The sequence below is a fragment of the Mercenaria mercenaria genome, chromosome 11, assembly GCF_021730395.1.
Source record: "Mercenaria mercenaria strain notata chromosome 11, MADL_Memer_1, whole genome shotgun sequence".
In the NCBI taxonomy this organism is placed as follows: domain Eukaryota; kingdom Metazoa; phylum Mollusca; class Bivalvia; order Venerida; family Veneridae; genus Mercenaria; species Mercenaria mercenaria.
The window spans coordinates 49,911,547-49,934,637 of record NC_069371.1 but is presented as its reverse complement, the minus strand read 5'-3'; the positions used below and the strand labels follow the sequence as shown (position 1 = coordinate 49,934,637).

At 34.7% G+C, this 23,091-nt stretch overlaps 1 protein-coding gene and 2 non-coding genes across 4 annotated transcripts; 2 read left to right on the top strand and 1 right to left on the bottom strand.

The window, feature by feature from the left end:
- Window positions 1–12,883: 12,883 nt before the first annotated feature.
- On the bottom strand, window positions 12,884–22,930 carry LOC123530713 (uncharacterized). 2 transcript variants are annotated; one of them, XM_045311465.1, is made up of 9 exons: window positions 22,795–22,930; window positions 22,067–22,175; window positions 21,326–21,633; window positions 20,804–20,934; window positions 19,218–19,320; window positions 15,801–15,932; window positions 15,264–15,349; window positions 14,558–14,644; window positions 12,884–13,188 (listed from the first exon to the last, which is right to left on the bottom strand). In XM_045311465.1, exons 2-9 carry the CDS (start codon window positions 22,173–22,175, stop codon window positions 13,104–13,106), a joined length of 1,041 nt encoding a protein of 346 aa, XP_045167400.1. In that variant the 5' UTR covers window positions 22,795–22,930; the 3' UTR covers window positions 12,884–13,103. The 2 variants fall into 2 exon arrangements, with proteins under 2 accessions (XP_045167400.1, XP_053373389.1); XM_053517414.1 differs by having other exon boundaries at window positions 22,067–22,192; window positions 22,797–22,921.
- Trnat-agu (transfer RNA threonine (anticodon AGU)) lies at window positions 16,815–16,887 on the top strand. Its single transcript has one exon. It is a non-coding gene; the product is annotated as a tRNA-Thr (tRNA).
- Window positions 18,582–18,654, top strand: Trnat-agu (transfer RNA threonine (anticodon AGU)). The gene has a single exon. It is a non-coding gene; the product is annotated as a tRNA-Thr (tRNA).
- Window positions 22,931–23,091: the final 161 nt, after the last annotated feature.

Here is a 23,091-nt window from a genome sequence, read left to right as displayed (position 1 = left end):
CAATGATAAGACTGTTCCGAAACGCTTGTTGTGTGTTAAACAATGAATATTCCTCCTCCATATCAGGTAACCCCGGAATATGTAATAATTTCAGACACCGTAATAAAGCAACCACAATTAAATAATCGTCGATAAGAGAAAGGGTAATACTTTTGTAAAAATAAATATGTTTCAGAATACTTCGTCCATTGGCGCAAATTTTCTTAATAACGCACGTGGGAAAATGGGTAAATATTCATATCAGCCATAAATGCTGACATTTTTAAAGAAATAATAGCATTTTGCTTTTTTACATTGTTGCAAAAAAAATCTTTCTTCCATCCCGGAAAATTAACTTATATCTGAATCTTGTATAGAAAATACCCATTTTACAAAACAGTAGTGGATAAAACACAGTAGCATAGAACCAATTATTAAACCTGGCACTGTTCTATGCAAGGATGATACAGACTTGACTTGGCTGAGATCCATCAAGCGGTTATTTAAATACACTTGAGTTTTCCAGTTCCAGCAAAGCTATCTTACAAGACCTACAGGCCATGTTTCGTAACGATCCAACAATCGGTTTAAGAGTTAACGTCGTTTTAATTGGGGTTGGAAGTGATGACCTTTATTCGAAATGGAAAGGGACTAGGGAAGTACATTTTACGAGGGCTCATACTCGGATGCTATAAAACTGGTTACCTTTAAGAAGTTAAATCAAGCTAAGCCGGTGGGCATTTCAATAGAACCATTTGAACAAATTCGATAACATTTTAGGACTTACTAGTATCAAAGATACTGCAGCAAACATTTCTTGAAGATCTTCAAAACCATTTGTTAAGAGAAGAACGTCCGACGATGGGCGAGAAATGACAGAATGCCGAAGAACCTATATGAGCCCCGCCATGTGAAAACCAACATAGTGCGTTTGCGACCAGCATGGATCCAGACCAGCCTACGCATCCGCGCAGTCTGGTCAGGATCCATTCTGTTCGCTAATGGTTTCTCTAATTGCAATAGGCTTTGAAAGCGAACAGCATGGATCCTGAACAGACTGCGCGGATGCGCAGGCTGGTCTGGATCCATGCTGGTCGCAAACGCTCTATGTTGGTTTTCACATGCCGCGGCTCATATGTACTTACAAATGTCAGATAGACCTAGTTTAAAATTACTTGCCTACGATTCTTGCGCTTATTATTATAAAGCTATTTCAAGTCTACTGTATCAAGTTTACAGTAGAAATCACGTTTTCAAATGCAGTTAGATAAGTGATACTTTGTTATTCAAAATACCTTGTTCCTTCATAGAAAGAGTTAAACTGTTCATATTTATTTGTGAAAGAAAAATATACCTTAAATGAAAAATAAAAACATAATGTAAAAATCGGTAATATCGGTAATAAGAATAAGTACCCAAATAGAATCAATGATATTGTTCCTATTTCAGAGGAGTTTTGCAAAAAGGTTTTGCAAATCTTTTTTCCAGTACAAACAGTGTTTTGGGGGAAAATTTGAAACTTCTTTCTATAAATAATCACCCGTAGTGTCTGAACGAGGTTTGTTTTAAATGACTACAGACATGGCAATAACAGAATTATTACGTATTGTATAATTATCGGTGCACTATGCTCGAGTGCAGAACTTTTTAATATTTAATATTTTAACATTACCCGATTTGTTTTCCTAGAAGAAGGCTGAATATTGTGTGTTATTAAACGATTCATTTTTCTGACGTCACTATAATTGTGTCATAGTGTCAAACGCCATTGCGGCGCGCTGGAAAAGAAACCAACAGAAAACAGGCAACCATTTGGTGGATGGCGCCATAAGATAATGTACATTATAATCCTGAATCGAAATAATATATCTCAGTGATATGCTCTTAAGTAAAATCGTTGTTTGTCGTTTAGATGCGTATCATTATGTCTTAATATATAATTCTTTCGCATCTAAACTCCAAACAATAATTTTTTTCGATGACATATCACTGTTTGGGATATTTGGGATAGACCTATATCATTTCTTAAATATAGACATTCATACACATGTAATAGATCTAACAATAATAATAAGAATGATGATAATGACGATCTTGGTGATGATATTTATAATGATGACAATGATTTTTAACGACTACTAATGAAAGATGCTTTAATCTTACATAATTATAAAACAAACAATTTCGTCTTTTATTTCATATATTTTTAACAAATTTTACACTGTTCTATCCATTTTTGCCTGTATAACGTAAAATATAATCTCTGGTGTTCATGAGTTTTAAAGAAAAGAAAACCTGACCGTACATGCAAGTCATATATTTATTTTTATTTCAAGAACTTTAGCAGTAAAAAGATCATTTGAAACCACAGAACGCAACCCATCAAAGTAAAAGCAGACTCATCATTTATTTAATCATGATAGTATTATGAAAGACAGTGACTAAAAACAGATCTGGTGCGCCTGTGATATATACTAGACCGGTATATAACGGATTCAAGCGATTGGAACGAAGAGTATCTTTAATGAATATATTCTGTAACTATGTAACTTACCCTAACCTTTAGTCAGTATATTATACATATTATACACTAAATACGTGCGGACATGCAAAAAAAATGTTTTGCCGTGCGCTCCGATGATAATGATTTTGTGACATGCGCAGAACGACGGCTCCAGATCTGTAATGAGAAACATTGATTAAGAAAGACGCCTAAATTCCCGTTAGTACCAGCTTTGGCGAAATTCTGTTACATATACATTGAATGGACCTAATGATCCAAAAGGACAAGAAAATACTACAACACAGAGTCCAAATTCGGTGAAATATTTTATGGCCGAAACACAACACTTGGAGTCGGCTGCTGTTACATAATATCGTTTTGATTATTTTTTGCCACTTTGATCGCGTAACATCACGCGCAACGTCATGACGACAGAGCGATTTCATGGCGTCACAATATAAAAAGGTAAAGGTCTTGTTTATTATAGTGTCACCCCTATTGAAAGGGCCAGCCAATTTGGCTTATGAGACACCTTTATTGTGGGTACCAATTACCTCCGAACTCCTACCACTATGCAAGGCTCCAGGTTAGAAGTCGGTAACCATTCATTTAACTAGCTGGCGGCTCACGAACCGGCCTTTTCAAAACGAGCCCCATGAAAAACATCCCCCGGACGAACGCTCCCCATGGGGCTCGATCCTTCGACCTCCAGATCCCGAGACGGACGCCTTATCCACTGGGCCACGGTGGATACATGGATTATTATTTCGTTGGCCTTTCGTGGTAAATGCACTTTGCCGCAAACGAGCATGCTACATTAGCGTTCATAGGTAACACAGCAAACTTCTAAATATGCGACCTGCTCCATACTTCAGAACAGTATTACCCAGCCTTGCAATTATTGTTGAAACTGTGGTTAATTTACCAGCCACCAGACATAAAGATTCTAATTATGTTTTAAGTAATGACAAATTAAAAAAAAGTCTTTGACGCCGGACTTTGGATGTGACACACCCCGACGAGATATCCACCTATACTAGTAGTTCACACTTTGTTGTTAAAAAACTATGTTTAAAAGTACTACTTTTGGATTATTTTAAATCAGATATTGAAGCTACCTGAACTTTAAAATGCATCTTGATCTGGCAACTTAGAGCTTACAGGGTACACTAATATAATCTCCTGTTAGTGATTTTAATGCGTAGTTAAATCGGAATTCTCGAATTCGGTCAGTGAGTGAAATGACTTAAACGTCGTTTCTTTGCTATTAATAGGTAAATGTAACAAAGGAATGCATCGGAATAATTATGCCAAATATAAGTGGGTTTACACACGCAAATATCGTGATTATATCTATAAAAGCGAAAATAAAAGTAAGTCACGCTGACATTTAAAAGGCGGTCAATCTCATTTTATCAACACTAAATGACATTGCTTACTTTCTAATATTAAGCCATATTCGAACCTTAGACACATGTATGAGAAAACAAATATCAAGAATAGGATTTAGAAAGAAATTAATGTATTTCTTTTTCAAAAAAGCAACAACAAAAAAAATATTGGCAGCTACATTATAACATTATAAACAAATACAATCTGAGCAAAGTGAAATATTCAACATTTAAGCATCTAAAGTTAAATGATTTTATATTGATAGAATCAAAAGGTTTAGTAATAATATTATAATATCATAGATTTAAGGTTTAGAAGTGTATCACAAAACCACAGAAATTTTTAGTAAACAAACAACATCTTTATAAACAACCCATCTGTCAAATACATTTAACCGTTCTGTCCCGTAGAATTGGATGATAGAAATATTCTAAAAGAGTTGTCCCCCTTTAAAAAAGAATGCAATTTGTAAAGAAATAAAAGTAAACAATTGTCAAAAACGATGTTTAACCTAGTTATGTAAACTTTAAGCACTCGTACATTGTTGCAAATGCATCAAAACGAAGACATGTAACAGCTTTTTAAGAATAGTGAGTTTTTAAAGGCGCTGAACTGTCCAGAAGTGTGGTCCCTTCATGCAGGCCCTTTCTGAAATTCAATATATATATGAATAATTTGACAATGGTTTTGTAGAATAATATAAATGTTTTAATTTTCATGTAAAACAATTCTTTCTTTCTATGATTTGGTGATGTTCGAACTTTCTTCTCTGAAACATGGACTTAACTCTTAATTGTCAAGCGGAATGACCATATCCAAGGGAAACAAATCCATACGTAATTATATAGTAACGTTGGCTTTACCGCCCTTTTACATTAATAACGAGTTCGTTTCAGCTGATGTTCTTAGATATATTTCCTTGAAAGAATCGATTATAAAGGTCAATTTAACTGTAATATCATGTCTTCAATATATTTTTTAATAAATAATAGAAAATAAATTAATATTTTAGATGCCATGGGATGTTTTGGGGTGTCTTTGGGTGTCTTGGGGTGAAAAGACCTTCCGGGTATTATGAAGACCCCCGGGTGTCCCTCCGTGCATTATTTCATTACGGGCGGGTACCCGGCTAGAACTACCGACCTCCGTTAACCAGCTGGATGGCTTCCTTACACATGAAGAGTTAATGAATTGGTTAATTAATTAAGAATGTTAAAAAGCAGACTGTTATAATAACATTTTGCGAACTATTTTAAATTATTACATTAGTTGATATAATTTATATATTAAAATATGATTTTTTTATAAGGAGCTGTCCATTTTATGAACAATTCATAAGCAGCGAGTTTTAGTGTATCTTTGAGAATTAAATTGGATACGCCTTACTGCGCTATATATGTTTGACGCTTGCGCACTTCAACGGAAGCCCGCACTTTATATCCGGTTCTACGACAGTATTATATTTCAGAATCATCAAAACCACAGTAGTTGTTAGCATTTTTCGGCGTTTGACAGCAAGGCTGGAAATACCTAGCTAGCGTTAGACATTATATACTCGCAGGTGAACAATATAAATGTTTTTCATTATGTCATTTTTTGAAGAAATATTTTAGAATGTCAAAATGCATCTTTTATATCTGGAAATTCATGAGCAATATATAAAGTACAGCAACACTCTTACTTTGTATGCTGTGTGTCCAAGGCATTTCATTATATTTTGCAAACAAAGCGACTGTATTATTGGTAAAATATATTTTTCTGTTATGCAACAGTGACAACATTTTAATGTGATATCATAATAATATGACGTCAATACAAGCTGAAACATCCCCTAATTTGATAAATCTATTTCATGGTGACTCATTTATGCCTTGTCGACTTGTCGTGTTGGTGGAGCAAACAACGGGCACAGCAACTCAACAAACGAGTGTCGTTCTTACGTTTAGGCAGGGAGGAAACACAACCATATGACAGCTCGACAAATGGGGCACCAGAACGACAATTCTTATGACCGTCGGCACGAAACCTCGAGTTGGCGATGTTTATTAGTTGTTATTTCATATAAAATCTGTCGCACGTTCGTATTGTGGTGTCTTTCACCCCGAAAATAATATACGAGTCGTTTAAGTTATTAATAAATCATTGTTGCATTTTAAATCTGACAGGTAAATGGATTTATCGACCTGGAAAAAAGGACATTGACCGAACTCTATGTCCTTGTGAAATTATTTAATAAGCAGTTAGCCTATTTGTCGTGTTTAAATATATTAAAACATGGCTCTGGTATATATCATTTTAAACAGGAGCACGATTAACATTTTATATCGGTGTTTAATACAGATTTTCACCCATATTGTTATGTCTGTATTATGATAGACAGACAGACCGGACCAAACCAGCTCGCCACAGATATTTTATTGGTCACTGTGACATAGTCGCGGCTGTATATAATTTTATATTCTCGTATAATTTTATATTCTAGGTTGTTATATTCTTAGACAGGTTGTTCTACTGTCTCGTAGGAGCGCTGCAATTATACCAGGTCAGTTATATTTTAAGACAATGTTTATTCCGTAATAGCATTGGAATATTCCAGGTCATTGACGTAAGAAGCATTTACATTACGGTTTTATCTAAACTGGCGTTGATATTCATTCTCCCGCGCAGTTAATTAATATTCATTAAATAAAACGGTTTTAAGTTTCAAGTTTCATCTAAAAACGATTTCTCGGAAAAATAAAGCAATGCTTACATGAGCAATTAAACAGTTATTTATCGGCTTTTGGAAGCATGCATTTAAAAAAAAAATAATGACAGCGATTATAAATAAAAATCCAAAATTCATTTTATTATAAATTTGCAAGAACATTTTTAATGAAAACCCGTTAACTTTAGCGTTAGTACTGTAGCATAATTATTGGCTAAATTTGCGACTATGAAAAACAGGGGTTTCGTCGTATTAGTAATGAAACCTGTTATTTTTAGACTTATTTCATGTTCATTTTGTACCAAACGATGTCTTATATATTGTTCTAAATTTCCTGAAAAATGTATTCAGTTCTCTTTGGCAGTTTTAAAGTTATTGCGAAAAGGCTACTGGTAGCGTTAGAAAAGTTGTTAAGTGTATACTTCCTTAGTGAATATTATTGTACATGGTTCCAACATTCGTCATGTCAACAAATCACCTATGAACTGTATTTTATGGTTACTTTGCATCAATTTGTTGAATGCTCCAAAAGTTTTAAAGCAATATATATGACCCAAAAATGTTTAAACTTAATGTCTCAAAACGCTAAAATGTATGCCCATGAAGGCGTAGAATTGTAACAATGGTCTTTCAAGTGACTGCTCGAAAAGACTAAACTGAAACTGAACTCACAAAAGGCTTACTTTAACGTCTTAAACAAGAATAAACACGATGAAATTGTCAATTCGTCTCCGAATTTCGACTTAATCTAAGAATCAACAACCAAGACAAACATGTTTACGACAAAACATAAATGCGAAAGTTCACTCATGATCTACATTATCTAGAACGTCGATAATATGCGCTTTATTTTCATGTAACATAGTTTCTAGCCAATGAAAGCTGCTTTATATTTCATGGTTATATTTTTATGTCTGGCTGATGTTTTTCTTTCAGATGTATCTCATAAATCTATTTCAATTCTAGAACTGATTGCATTTTTTTAATATGCGAATATCAGCTCGCTTAATGAAATCGGTAAAGATCTGTGAGAAACAAATTGAGTTAAAAGCTGTATAAAAGTGACTGAAATTTCGAAATACGCTGACGTCACAAATGAAAACCTCCTCATTTACCCGACTTTATGTAGAGATAGTGCTTAAAATTCTAATTCATAAGAAGTTATGAACAATCAAAAATAAACGTTGGTTGCTCATATATATCATGTTTTTTTTTTTTTTTTTTTTACTTCTTGATTTGATCATTCTGAAGCATGTTGTTTAACATGTTTAAGATTTTCTGAAACTTCTTATTTAATTTCCATGTAGTCGCTCTTGCAGATAGTCCTACCTATTAAGTCACTGATAAATATTTAATTCCCAACTATAACTGGGTTATTGCGGGAAAAATTCTTTTATCTCAATGCAAAAACATTGTCAAATACATGCATATTTTATGACATTAGAAAATATTTTAAATCTGATAAAATAAATTCAAATACACTATTAAAGCTGAAATTTAAATGTAATGTTTTTGTACCATATCACACATCATATATAAAACAAGAAAAAACTCTTCAATATATACAATGAAAATTAACATTACAATGAAACAATTCATCACTTAGCTTTTAACCACACCGTTACTTCTGTGTTCCTTTAAAACTTGTGTCATACAGGTGTAGATCTATAGATAAATGTAAGGTAAGATTATTATTTGTGCTATTGATTGACCTCTAGTAATATGTCTAATTTATAGTGATTTGAGTATGCTTACTTCAAAGCTGATCTCAGCTACATAGATGTTTTAAACAAAGGATACATAATTTATTTTCTGCGGGAATCTTTTTACTCCATAGAGAAACAAACCTATATCGTAATATGTCATTTTACAAGTTCAGAACCTATTTGTCGGAACAAAGAACAGCAACATTTTAAATTTTGTATAGTTTACAACACTTCTTCTTTCTTTCTTTTTCATATTTCTCTTTTCAAACTGCACAAGAGGCAATATTATATGAGAGCTTAAATCTTATACGTACATATGAGTATTGGAAGCCTTTCATTTATTTTTTACAGCTTCAAACTGCCTAGCATTCTTGAGCACGACGTAGTATAACGAAATGAGTAAAAATGAAAGATATAAGACAGATACAGACCGTATGATAGCTTGGTGAAGATCGTGAGAACAGACTAAGTGCTTTGTTTTTCATTTCAGTTGCTTGAAATTCAAGGTTGCTGCAGATCGTATTTTGTAACGATTCAATAAGTGGTTTATGAAAAAGAATTGATGGTAAAGGAGCTGAACTTCTTGTTTTATATTCCGGCGATGTTCATGTACGGAAGCTGTAAACCACGTTGATAAAAATCCATCAGGCAGTTCTAAGGGTGAAGGACTTATAAGTCCAATCTTGTTCTATATTTGAGCGAAACAAGCTGGTAAAAACCTAAGTAAGGTTAATGCAGTCTTTTCTTGGTCATTGATTCGTAGGTCTACACCCTTCGGCCGATTAGATAAATTCTCATGTCGAACTCGTTATATGGCATTAATTGTCAATTATAACAGAAATTCATCCATGTTGGATGGTTGTCGGTAGGTAGTGGCGATATCAGTATATAGGTCCGACAAAACACTTAGTCTGCCCTAATAAATGTGAACAACTTCAACATATTCTTTGCTATTATTTTTTATATCAGTAGAAGCGAGCGGTCAAAATTTATGCCACCAGTCACTGTCTGTGTTTTTCTAACAATTTAAAACGCAACAGTGGTCATATATCAACCAGACGTTGTCGACATTGGCCCCATTTACCGACTGGTATTAAAAAAAATCCATAAACATCCGTAAATACCAGTGCGAAAAAAAAATTACAATTTGAAAGGTGACAAGAAAGTGTAACGCGGATGTATTACATATACTTAGCACTTTATCGTGACTTCATGACATTTTCAGCCAGTCGGTTTCTTTGTTTTTTGATAAAAACGAGAAAAACTCCGGTTTCAAGACACTTAATGTTGAGGCAAAAATGATCCAAAATGACCCGTCCTACATTATCTGCAAATGCCTGCCTTAAAACATAAAATTATGTATATTTTACAGCATATGACAAGACGAAAATAACGGTGGTAAGAAAAGTGTCTCATAACTGTTAATTTCTTTCGCAAATTTGAGTTAAACCTTGATGGATGGATGGATGGATGGATGGATGTTTCCATTTCGTCTGACTTCCGTTACCTCAGGTAAGATTTTAGATCCAACCGTCTACCTGGAGCTAGGAAACTAGATTCCTCGCTCAACAATTAATCGTCAGCAGGAATTTTTAAATATATAGCTAGTTGAATATGAATGCCTTAGAAATACATCTACCTATTGTATTCAAAAAATGTACTCGGGCCGCAGTACGAAACTGTCCCCTGCCACTTAAAAGATGATAGCTAATTATGGGTTTCTTGACTGAGGCCTTGCAATTTTCAAGTGTTTTCCGATCATCGAACTTTACTCACATAAGATAATGTCAATAGTTCTCATTACTTTATAAATAGCACGCACATGTCACATGGTAATGAATTTACAAAAAGCAAAGCAATTGACAACAGAAAAGCCATACCCCACGAATCATTATACTCCAGAAATTCGAGAACTATCCTCGGAGACGTAATATGCCATAATGATAACGATTGTATATAATTATACAAAAGTGCGAGGTTAAGGGCGCGCTGACATTTTAAAGGTACTCCTTCACAGATGAGGTGCATTTTTGTTCTAATCGGTATATACGTATACTTGGAGTATATACGTACAGCACCCGCTTAGCTCAGTAGGGAGAGCGTTGGTCTACGGATCACGGGGACGCGAGTTCAATCCTCGGGTGGGGCGTATGTTCTCCGTGACGATTTGATATAAAACATTGTGTCTGAAATCATTCGTGCTCCACCTCTGATAATCCATGCGGGGAAGTTGGCAGTTACTTGCGGAGAACAGGTTTGTACTGGTACAGAATCCAGAAACACTGGTTAGGTAAACTGCCCCCACCCATTTTACATGAAATACTGTTGTAAAACGGCGTTAAACCCGAAACAAACAAATACACTTACAGAATTAAACAAGGGCACCTTAATGCGGAGCAATATACAACTGAAGGTATGTTCTTTGACCCCTTATTGTGACCTTGACCTTGTAGCTATCCATCAAGAACATGTACTCTGCACATCGTTTCGATGTGGTGATCATCTGTGTCAAGTTTCTTCGAAATCCGTAAAGGAGTTAAAGAGTTACAGAGCGATGATTTTTGACGCCTCAGTTTGACCTTGACCTTGAAGAACGATATCTAGAACAGGTGCTCTGCACGTCGTTTCGATGTGGTGAACATTAAATTTGTGCCAAGTTTCTTTCCAATCCATCTAGCTGTTCAAGTGTTACAGAGCGGACATGATATGACTATTGACCCCTAAGTATGACCTTGACTTTGAAGCGAGCCACCCCGACAGAACATGCGCTCTGCACATCGCCTCGATGCGGTGAAAATTTGTGTCAAGTTTCTTTGAAATCCTTCAAAGGGGTCAATAGTTACAGAGTGGACATAAAACACACTCATATGACCTTTGACCCGTAAGTGTGACCTTGGCATTGAAGTGAACCATCAAGAACATGTGCGTTGTGGCTACTCTTTTGTTCCTATAGGCAAGTAAAGGCTTATGGAATGACTGACATCAAAGAAAAAGTACAGCTACCTTCTGTTCCCTAAGCCGCCTAAGTATGCAGATGTAAGCTCGTCCGGACGGACGGAAGGACGGACAGACACCGGGGTTATAACATATTACGTCCCTTCGGGCATATAAAAAAAGCATGTAAGAAAAAAATCGATAATAAGTATCTGAACAAATTCTGGTCTGTTTCTTTCTAAGAAGAGATTCGTAACAAAGCTTTGGCGATGCTATTCAGTCCACGCAATTTTATCCAAACAAACAAATAAATTTCTTTTTCTTTTTTTATGATAAAAGAATCCATTTATTGTATCTTTAGTATTGGAAAACCCACGAATTCGTGTCCCTACGATTTTATGCTTGTGCTATGAAAATTAAAGCCCAAGAAATCAAGAGATTTCACAGTATCTGATATACGATTCTGTAGCAACGAAAAAGTCAATTCATTTCAACCCAGTTATGACAAAACTGCTTTAAACGAAGCCAAACAGCTAACTACAGAAAAGGCAAAGACCTATATTTTACCAAATATCGGTGAAGTGATTTCATTTATAGGACTGTTTCTTTTTATACATTAAATATCACTGAAAATGCAATAGGCCAACCACAGTGGTGTTAAGCAATTCTAATCACGCTTTATGAAGAATTCTGAACCATTTTATTGACATTTGAATGAATGTACAACGTCATTTAATGAAACGTGTGTAAAATATAAAAACGTTTATTGAGAGAAAAAAAGAATATAAAATAATATTCATGCCCTTCATATCATCTGCTACCTATTCACCAAATTTCATGAAAAAAAATCTTTTTAACATTTTAAGTTACTGTGAAATCCACTTTCTGCCATATTTTGGACAATTTGTTACCATAGCAACCATATTTGTTATTACAGCAGCAAATTCAAAAGGCGAATATATTCTCCCTACTGTTATCTTTACATACGATATCGTGTAATTTTGATAGAATTCATAGGTTGTCACTGACAGTTGAACACACAGACTGGCGAACGGATGGACTAACGGAGAAAATAAAATCATGAAACATGTTTTCCACATTATCTTCTATCTAATTTACAAAACTTCATAAACAGATTTCTTGTACCCTTACAAGTGTCGCAAAATCACATATTTGTTTTATTTTGGACTATTTGTTGCCATAGCAAACACATTTGTTGTCATAGCAACAAAACTAAAACGGGTTCATGAAAAACTTTTTTATCACCTACTTACTAATACTAATTAATAAATAAATCGTCCATCTTTCAAAATAATAAGCTCTCATATATACGTCAAATTGCATTTACTACACTTCAGTTTTAAAACCAGTCTCGTAGGGAGGCTCCAATCCTCGACTTTCAGGAGAGCGTCATCCCTTACCGGACCGATCCATGCTCGCTATTTCTCGACTCGTATTCGCACTCCCCCGTGTATGCTTATCGGTTGTATAAAAGTATTGCTAATTCTACTTCTGATGGTACATGTAACAATTTGAACACTCTTTCGAGAACTCTATAGAAGGATGCTACAGAGTTGCATCTTGATTGAACGACGGATTACGGATGCCGGAAACCCGTCTAAATGCTTATCTGAACCTTTTGGAAGAAAGATCAAATCACACTTTCTTTTGCAACTTTTAATGAAAGAACACTCACGGTATTACAACTGTTTAAGAAGTAAAAAGATGCAAGTACCCCCTTCTATTGTAACACAAGTTGATATAATTCTTTCCAAGTTATGTCAAAGAACATATAATAGACCTTTAAGGAAGCAGGACGCTTTGTAAAAAAAATGCGTGAGTTTTAAATCTCCTAGTAAATCGGCTAAACAAAGTGACAATGCTAATATTTGGCTTCGTTAATCTGTTCCCAATATCGGCTAACTTCTATGCCTTCCCAATTCTGGTTGTCCAAGGGCTTCATATACCTGGAATAGAACAAAGTCGTCTAGATATAATGTATCCTATTCCATAACAGAAATACGATTCACCGATTTACTGAATCTGACATGTGTATGACAGCTTCCGAAGGGGAGTTATTTCTAATTGTATCATTTTTAAGATTATATAAACAAAAAAAGGTTTTCACTGTGTATTGTCTTGTCAATTTAAACAGGTTTTGCAAAATGACATACTTTTGGCTAGTCTGGTTTACTCCATCCATTTACGTCTAAAGAGTATTCTAGATTAATATCCCTTCCTGCTGTTATTCGAACGTGTTCGAATGGAAACAGATTTTGCATGCTGTGATGGCAAATAAAACACGATTTTTCATTCAGATGCGTCGACTTTCGGCAGTCGTAATTAGATTACTACGCATTTGAACTCAAAACCGTGTTTTATTTGCCACCACAACACGCAAACAAAAGTCTATTTCCCAAAACGAGGGTTTAATGCAATAAGGGCGTATCTACATTTAATAATCATATGTAGATACGCCCTTATTGCGTTGAACCCTCGAAATAGCATCTTCACTGTTATAAAAATATCTTAAACTCTTTACACATTTCGGTAACGAATCAGTGTTTATTTCAGTTTATCGGCTTTTTATGTTTTTCTTCTTAAATTAATACAGTCGCGTTTTTGTCTTGTTATAACAGATCTGCACATTTGAAACATTGTAGAATTCTATTGAACCCTTTTTTTTACTAGTAAATGTATATAACAAACTGCTTTATTTACATAACAAATTATGATTTGTACCAAATATATTAAAAAAGCACATGGCGAACTATTAATTGAACAGCACAAAATAGTGAATGCAAAGCACAAACTAAAATATGTACAAGACAAACTAGTCAATATATATAACAAACTGCTTTATCTACATAACAAATTATGATTTGTACAGAATATATTGGAAAATGCATATGACGATCTACTAATTGTGCAGAACAATCTAGTGAATGCACAGCACTAACTTCGAAATGTACCGGACAAACTAGTAAATGTACATAACAAATTGCTTTATCTAAATAACAAAATTAATTATGAGTTATACCGAATATATTGGAAAGGTACATGACGAACTATTAATTGTTCAGCACAAACTAGCGAATGCACAGCACAAACTAAAGTATGTACAGGACAAACTAGTAAAATGTATATAACAAACTGCTTGATCTACATACCAAATTATGATTTGTACAGAATATACTGGAAAGGCACATGTCGAACTAATAATTATCACGCAAAGGCAGTTTAGGCGTTCCATACATTTTGGGTATGACGTATACGATGCAAAGTACCCAATGAAACATCACACACACAAAAAATAAATATAATACTTAAACTTACTTGTCCATAACCTCTTCTAAAACGGTCTGTTCTTTTGGTGTCAGTGGCGTTGCCATAGAATCAAGATTCTTCCGCATGTTTGCTAAACTGTAAAGTAAGTAACAGTAACTCGATCTAAGAGTTCGCTTCTACATTGACTTATTTTTTTTTCTTTGCTCCAAACATGGCGAATGGTTAAGCTACCAGATGAAAATGTGGTATTCGTTCACGATGAAATTTCAAACATGTTTATTCACATACATTTTGATTTATAAAATGCATATCTGACATTGGAAATAGCACGAAAACACCGCGTTGAGCGTTGATTATTGTATACTTTAAAGTGCACGTCAGTATCACGTAGCATAACAGGTCATTTTAAAACACAAACTTGATAGAACTTCATTTTAACCCAAAACAATGTGAAAGGGTCATAAGTACGAAACTCAGTCCCTCTTGAGAGCTCTAACTGGAAAGCCTGCAAGAGTCTGACCTTTGGCCATTCCCATAATGCCCGATGCCTTACTTCCGATTTTCCATAAAATAAAATTCTGGTAAGTACTTAAAATCTCTTGATAAAGTGCTAATGAATGCGTCAATGCGAAAGATATTAAATAATGTTTTAGAAGGACCAAAAGAAGTCTGAGACGCTATCGAAGTAGAGTTTACAAACATTAAGTACCAGCTAATATTTAAACGTTGCCAAAATGTTATTTGGTATATTTACCTGGCTGTGCTGACTAGAGTCGTAGCAATACCAGGTTGGCTTACTGTGAATTTAAGAGCAAGCCTAGATATATCAACGTCTCTTTCCTGAAATAAAGAGCGGTGCATGCTAGTAAAACTACTGAATATGGAAAAAAAAACTTCCATCAGAGTTCGTCAAACTCCCGAGAACAATGGTAGACCTCTGGTATGCGAGAATGAATTAAAACATGTGTTTATTCTGTCGGTTTGACCCGAGGCTATATAATCATTATACTAATACCAACTGGCTACTACATCATTTGTGAAAAATACAGGACTTTATGAGAGTATTGAAACAGTTTTCATCTTACTTTGAAAGAATAACTTTGTGATACACGGTATTTGTAATCTAGTATGATACTTTAAAAAAGCTACACAAATTAGTAGTGCACGCACTCTACAGATCGTAAACAGTGAAACAAATTTATTGAAAACTTTCATTATACGAAGAGTTCCGAAATATAGAGAATATTTCGTTAGTAGAAAGTACAAATGTACTTGTAACATTTAGTTATACCTGGCAATATGAGGCTGCATTCTTACAGACATCTTTTATATTTTGCTGTGCCGGATGCCATGCCGGGGCGCCTCTGTTAGAAAGTAGACCCATACTGATAGCTGAAGCATTAATCACCCCCACCCCTTGTTCCTGAAACAAATAGATATAGCAATTTTGTTTCAAGGACGGATGTGCTTGATTAATTTACTAAGAGCTAGGAGGAGCGCTCGATGTTGTTTGAGGATGGATGTACTCGATTAATTTACTCAAATCTAGAAGGAGCGCTCGATGTTGTTTGAGGATGGATGTACTCGATTAATTTACTCAAATCTAGAAGGATCGGTCAATGGTGTTTGAGGATGTATGTGCTTAATGAATATACTAAAAGCTAGGAGGGACATTCGATTTTTTTGGTTGATGGATGTGCTCGATTAATTTACTAAAAGCTAGGAGGAGCGCTCTGTGGTGTTTGAGGATGGATGTGCTTAATGAATATACTAAACGCTAGGAGGGACATTCGATGTTGTGTGAGGATGGATGTACTTGATTAATTTGCTAATAGCTAGGAAGAGCGCGCTCAGTGTTGTTTGAAGATGGATGTGCTTGATCATTTTAATAAAAGCTATAAGCGTTCGATGTTGTTTAAAGATGGGTCAGGTGTGCTTTATGTCCTTATAAGGAGCAGCATATGACATATTCATTTAAAACTGAAAATGTGTTCAGTGGTCGGTGTGACAACAAACCAACAATATGAAAACAATAAAAAATGTCGCAAGCAACATTGGCAACACGGCGCAATTTGTAGGTGTATTTTATTAATAGGTGTACAACAAAACATCACAACAACATGATGTATAGACGATATAACGAAGTTATAGAAAATACTAAGTTCGAGTTTGCAAAATGATATCAGATAAACTTAAGACATGGCCACTGGCAAATTTTGATAAAGATAATTTAAATTTACGACTTCACAGTTCGCACAACAATACTTTAGATACTAAATATAATTACCAATATCCCGTATGCATCGGCTCCATAGCTCAGTGGTTAGAGCGCCTGTCTAGTAAACAGGAGGTCGAGGGTTCGATCCCCTCTGGAGCCTTAAATAACTTTTTACTTCGAAAATAAAACGTATTTTGTAAGTTGCAGACTCGGTGATAACATGAGTAAACTAGAGGTGTTTTTGAGAAAAGCGCATGTCTACCACAACTGCCTAATAATCTGATTAGTAAGTCTGTCTTTGTATACTGTTTACTCTAAGAAAATATACATTTGATAGTTTTGGACTGTGTTGGAGTAAGCGGCCTATCGGTAGTTCCGAATAATTCCGAAGTGCCTGGGCCGATTTGGCTAGTTATAGAACCTGGCCAATGACTTATTGGCAAACACATTTAGTTCAAGTTTGGTGAAGATCGGACGAGAAATGTTCGACTTAGAGTGCGGACAAGATTTGTGACAGACGGACACACAGATAGACAGGAGTAAATCAATATGTCTCTAACCACAGAGTGGTGTGGGTGATATAATCAAAATACATTTAATTTCCTAATATACTAGCCTGAATACTTTACTTGTTTTGAAATTGATGAGGATAAGCCCGGGTAGATTTTTTGTGCAAAGTAATTGTATTATAGTCAGAAGTCTTAAGAGATCAGCAAAAACCGCTGGAAAGAATGAAAAAAATCTTTGTACAGAGACTGTTGCTATACAGAACTTCCTTTATGTGTTCAGTGTGAATCTTAAATTATCTTGTAATATTTTTACATTGATCAATAGATATGATTTAAAGGGAATTCCTATAGTTTTTTATGCGCATCTTTCTGCGCAGCCGACACTTTCTATGGAAAACTGAACTAAAGTCAACATTTGTTGAAACATGTTACAGACAATCTTAAATATGAGGAATCTTGAATGAAATAACATTTTTGATAAGTTATATCAGTAATCAAATGTTGATATTGGTTTACGTTGTATTGACAAGTATCATGCCCGACAGGTATCTTGCAATTTTGTGGTTGTGTTTTCACATCGCATTTTAGTACAAAGACAGTGTTGTTCATATAATGTAAGATAATTGACTTAGTACTGATAAGACATTGTCACCTTTCAGATTATTTAGTATTCAATTATAGAAAGAAATAAGAATTTTTAAAACTTTTTTTTAACTTTTAGCAGACATAATGTAATCAATTTGGCCAGGTTCGCGCCATTTCCGTCCGAACAAGTGTTGTATTCTAGCGGTCTTAACATAAAATTTAGCCTGGTGACCCATATATTTTTAGCCATTTTTATGCTCACAATACAATTATCTATACACAAGAAAAACAGGAAAAAATTCTATGAAAGAGCTGTTTTTTTTTTTAATTTAAAATATATTCTTCACTATGATTGGGTATTTTTCATTAAAAAAAGTTCACAAAAGTAAAATTGAAACAATATTTATTTTTCGTTTGTACCCATTATTGTAAGGATAGAGTATTACAAATATGACTATGATATCAAATAAGTATATAATAAAATCTGTAAAAAGAAAAAAAAACGTATTGTGCAGACTTGATGTATATTTTGGCTGGTATTTATAAAAAAAAAAAAAAAAAAAAAAAAAAAACAGAAAATTATGAAAATGTTGAAAAATCGCTGGCAGTTTCAACAACAGTGGGTGTGTTCAAAACAGTTTTTCACAAAACAAGCCTGGTGACCTATTGTTTTTATTTGTTCATTGTTTTCAGCACAAATTTTCCTATCATATATGTGAATTTAAAAAAATTCTGTGAAAGGAAAAAAGAACAGTATGTCGGCTCCATAGCTCAGTGGTTAGAGCGCTTGTCTAGTAAACAGGAGGTCGAGGGTTCGATCCCCTCTGGAGCCTTTACGTGTTACATGATGATAAATTTTACACATAATGGTATTAAACTGATAGTTATTCTCTTTTTCTTTTTAACAATCTGAATCTAAAATATTCCATTTTTTGACAAATTGGACAACACCTTAGACGGAAATAGTTGTTATAGTCTAATAGTATTACTTCTGTAGGCAAATCCGTTGGTAACGACGAATTTCCGGTCATATTTCAGGTATTCGTGACTTTTCGGTGTGGTTCCCGAATGGCTGTAAAACTGATGCTCAACATCCAGGTCGTTAATGAACCGTAACGAGAAAAGGGTACCGGTCTAGACTTTGCGGACCAAATGGCCTAAATACTTATAAAATAAAAGTGTATCACAGTTTGTTAGCTCTTTAAAAGCGTTCGAACTGAGGGAAATTTGGACCTTCTTCTTTATGACTGATAAGCAAGTAACAAGACATAAGGCCGGGAAAAGCTTCGCTCCAGAACCTATACCACAAGACAACCATTTGATTGTTGACAGTTTGTTTTCAGCAAAAGCTAGCATGTTCTAAGTAAGTTATTTGTGAAGACATAGGCCTACTTACTTTGAAGAATGGCATATATCCTTGGAGTGCATTATCATTCATACAGCCCCGACAATATGTTAAAATTGTGTCTATCTTTACCTGACTTCGTGTTAAAACTGTTCTGAAAGAGATATAAAGTATGGTGGAATGAAACTTACGATTTTCATGAAAACATTTGCGAAAATAATGAAGGTTTTTATGAAAACTAAACAGTATCATGAAAATCTTAAAGTAAGTGTTTTACCAATTTTATGACACCAGCTAAATGGCATGAAAGAAGAAACATTTCATCAAGATATTTTCTATTTTTCATTAAATCTTTATATGTGATTTCACGAAAATTTTCATAAAAAAATTGTTAATCATTGGTGTTCGTGACAATTATATCTTGTTTTATGATATTTTTCCAGTTACCACCTGTATAATCATCAGTTTCGCGAAAATTTGCATGAAAACTTCTTTTAAGTGGTGTCAGTTTAAGATATCAAAGTAGTCTGGGTTTTTTTTTTCGTGAAACCTTCTATTAACGTGAACACTTCATTTTCGCGAAAGTTTTCATGAAAACTAACTGTGGAGAGTTTTATACCCCCAATAATAAGGAAATGCTTAGATTATATTATCTTAAAACAGGTGACCTACTACGTTGTCTATTCATATTTCAGTTCTATATCCTGAACGAATAACCTACCATTCCAAAAAATACTGGTACACCAGAAATGTAACTTTTGTCCACTTTACATGCATTGTACTTGTTCATATCCTACCATCGCCTAGTTATCAAAGTACGATTGTAGGGTCGAAAAATAGTAGGAGAGTCGTGCGATAGGATAGTAGAATAGATGATAGGATTGCGAAGCAAAATGGTAGGATGACGATGGTAGGATGATAGGATGATGAAACGGCCATCCTACTATCTTGCTATCGCTATCCTAGGATGACGATGGTAGGATGATAGGATGATGAAACGGCCATCCTACTATCTTGCTATCGCTATCCTACAATCCTATCATCGCCATTCTACCATTGCTATTTGGCCACTCTACTATCCTATCATCCTGTTATCCTGTATACCAGCGCTTTTCTACCGTCCTAATATTCTTCCGTCTGGCTATCATACAATCTTACCATAACATGTCTTGCTTTTTTTAAAATAATAGGCTAATAATTTAGCTGCATTTGAAAGGCTTTAAAATTATCCTTTAATCGATGTATAATAAGTGGTGTCAAATTCCCTGACATAGTGTCTGTGGGTTGTGCAATGCACTCCAAGCGGCGTTTCTTGTATTTAACGCGAGAAGAAAAGGGAGAAAGGTTATGGTAAGATAGTAGGGCAGTAGGATAACAGGATAACTAGATAGCGACAGTAGGATAGTAAGGTTGCAATATATCAACCTACCATCGCTATCCTACCATCCTAATATCGCTATCATACTACCCTACCATCGCCCATCCTAATATCCTTCAAACCTACCACCCTATCATCGCGCTTTGATAATGATGCGGCGATCGATGGAAGAATATGAACAAAACAGTATTCCGTACTGTACAGAAAATGTTGCAAATTCTTTTCCATTTTATTATTTTATAATATCATTTTATTTTACTTGAAATTTTCCAGCGGATATCCAGTTATGCCGATAAACTTCGCTTTCCCGGCCTCCTTGACTTTTTGCAGCGCTGGCAATGTCTCATTGATAATTACGTCAAGGCTAGGCGCAAACTCCATATCGTGGACCTGATCAGTAAAAACAGTTTTCTAGGTAAAAACATTAAACTATTCAAATATATGTGTGGTTGTTGTTTTCTTTTTTTCTTTTTAATTTACCATTTACTTTATTTAAACACCATAAGATTCAAGCTGTTCAAACGTTTGAAAAAGACCGGTCTAAATTCACTTATAAATGAGTATTCAAAGAAACATAAAAGTATGGTGACTGATTTATGCCATTTCATTCTGGAGTGCTGGCGCGTTTGAAGAGCCAAAACGACAAATTAGCGAGCTCGAATACGACATATACGGTTACTTTGTTGTTTTTGCGTGTTGGCGCTCACGCCAACACACCAGAACGAAATGGAAGAAATCAGCCACCATATAAATGAAATATAAATATTTGAGTGACAAATACCTGGATAACGTCTACATATTCCAGTCCTAGCCTCTGTAAACTTTCATCCACACTACGTATAACTCTTTCTGCCCGGAAGTCGAACATTTCCGACGGGTTCGGAAGATATCGGCCAACTTTTGTTGTGAGATAGTAACTCGACCTCGGGATATTTGCTAGACCTTTGCCGAGCACGGTCTCCGATTTCCCGTGCCCGTACCATGGGGCGGTGTCTATTAAGTTGATCCCGCTCCGCACGGCAAGCTCGAGCACCTGCAAACTTTCTGCGTCGTCTGTATCGCGGAAAACACTGCCAAAGGAAGAAGCACCTGCAATGTAAGATTATATGTTTTAATTAGGCTAAATACAATATACTATGATAATAAAAATATAAATTATTATGTTTTTAAATATTGCTTTACGAATAATTTAAAAACAATAAATGTTAGATCTCAAAATTGAAATTTGATCTGTTATACAACTGAAATCTTATCTAATAGTTTATGACATGCCTACAGTTCTTCAAGATTAAGAATGTCCTATCAGCTGATATGACTTGTATTGCATTCATCTAATAGTTTATGACATGCCTACAGTTCTTCAAGATTAAGAATGCCCTATCAGCAGATATGACTTGTATTGCATTCATTTTTCATTTCATGCATTACATGTATGCTAATTGTTTAGTCTAAAATGAACAGGCGTATAATCTCCCTCATTCAATCGGACATGGGGTGCGAAATAAACTAAAAATGGTTTTACCTAAACTAAGAGCCGATACTGACATCCCTGTGTTACCAAGCTGGTGATAAGTCATCTTAGCAACCGCTGCGTCGTCATGGAAACCAGATACATGCGTCTTTTGATCCATCTGTCAAAATCTAACTTGTGATAATTATCATATACAATATGATATACATTAAATAACGTAGTTACATGACACACCCGCAGGGTCTCATGATAAATAATTGATTAAAAAAACAACAAGACATATACGTTGCAGCTTGGAGACGTTTCCAATGTTACAGGTACTATACTGGGTACATTTAAACATCTGCTGCGATACTAGATCTATACAAAATTGATTAGATTCAGTTTTCGAGTTTTCTTTACATGTCGGTATTCAAATAATGCGCATCAGACCGGATCAGACTATTCAGAAACTAACAAAAAAAAAAATAACATTAATTTAAAAGAAAACAGTAGTTCGCTAGCGTGTTTATATACGACCGACATAAACATGATAAACAAAGTTCATCGCTTTTAAATATATGTAAGTTTATATGTATGTACACATTTAAATGGCTGTTAGTGTGTCTTAAACACAACAATGAAGAAATGATATAGATCTCTGTAACAGCTTGAATATTGCTACACTACTGTAATTGATGCATACAGGAAAAAACTAGGCCTAATATAGGCCTTATGTATGTACTCAATTAAAGTATATACAGATTTACACAAACTAGTAAGAAAAGATTATAACTTACTTTGCAAGTTTAGAAGATATCCACACTCTTAACAGGTCACGTTAATGTTGTGGCCTTCAGAGAAAAACTGTCTGATGTTATCGGCGAGATGATAATGATAATTAGACGTGCTTTAAGCCTTTCATGTCTAGACTATCATATTGAAATATTATCCACATAACCGCTCGCTATTTATTTCAAAATCTTTAAAAACTTATGTTCAACAAAAAATAGTTAAAGGAAATTGAGTATCTCCATTACATGCATTTAGATTTTATCTGTAAATTTAATCGAGACGACAACGAAATTTAATATTAC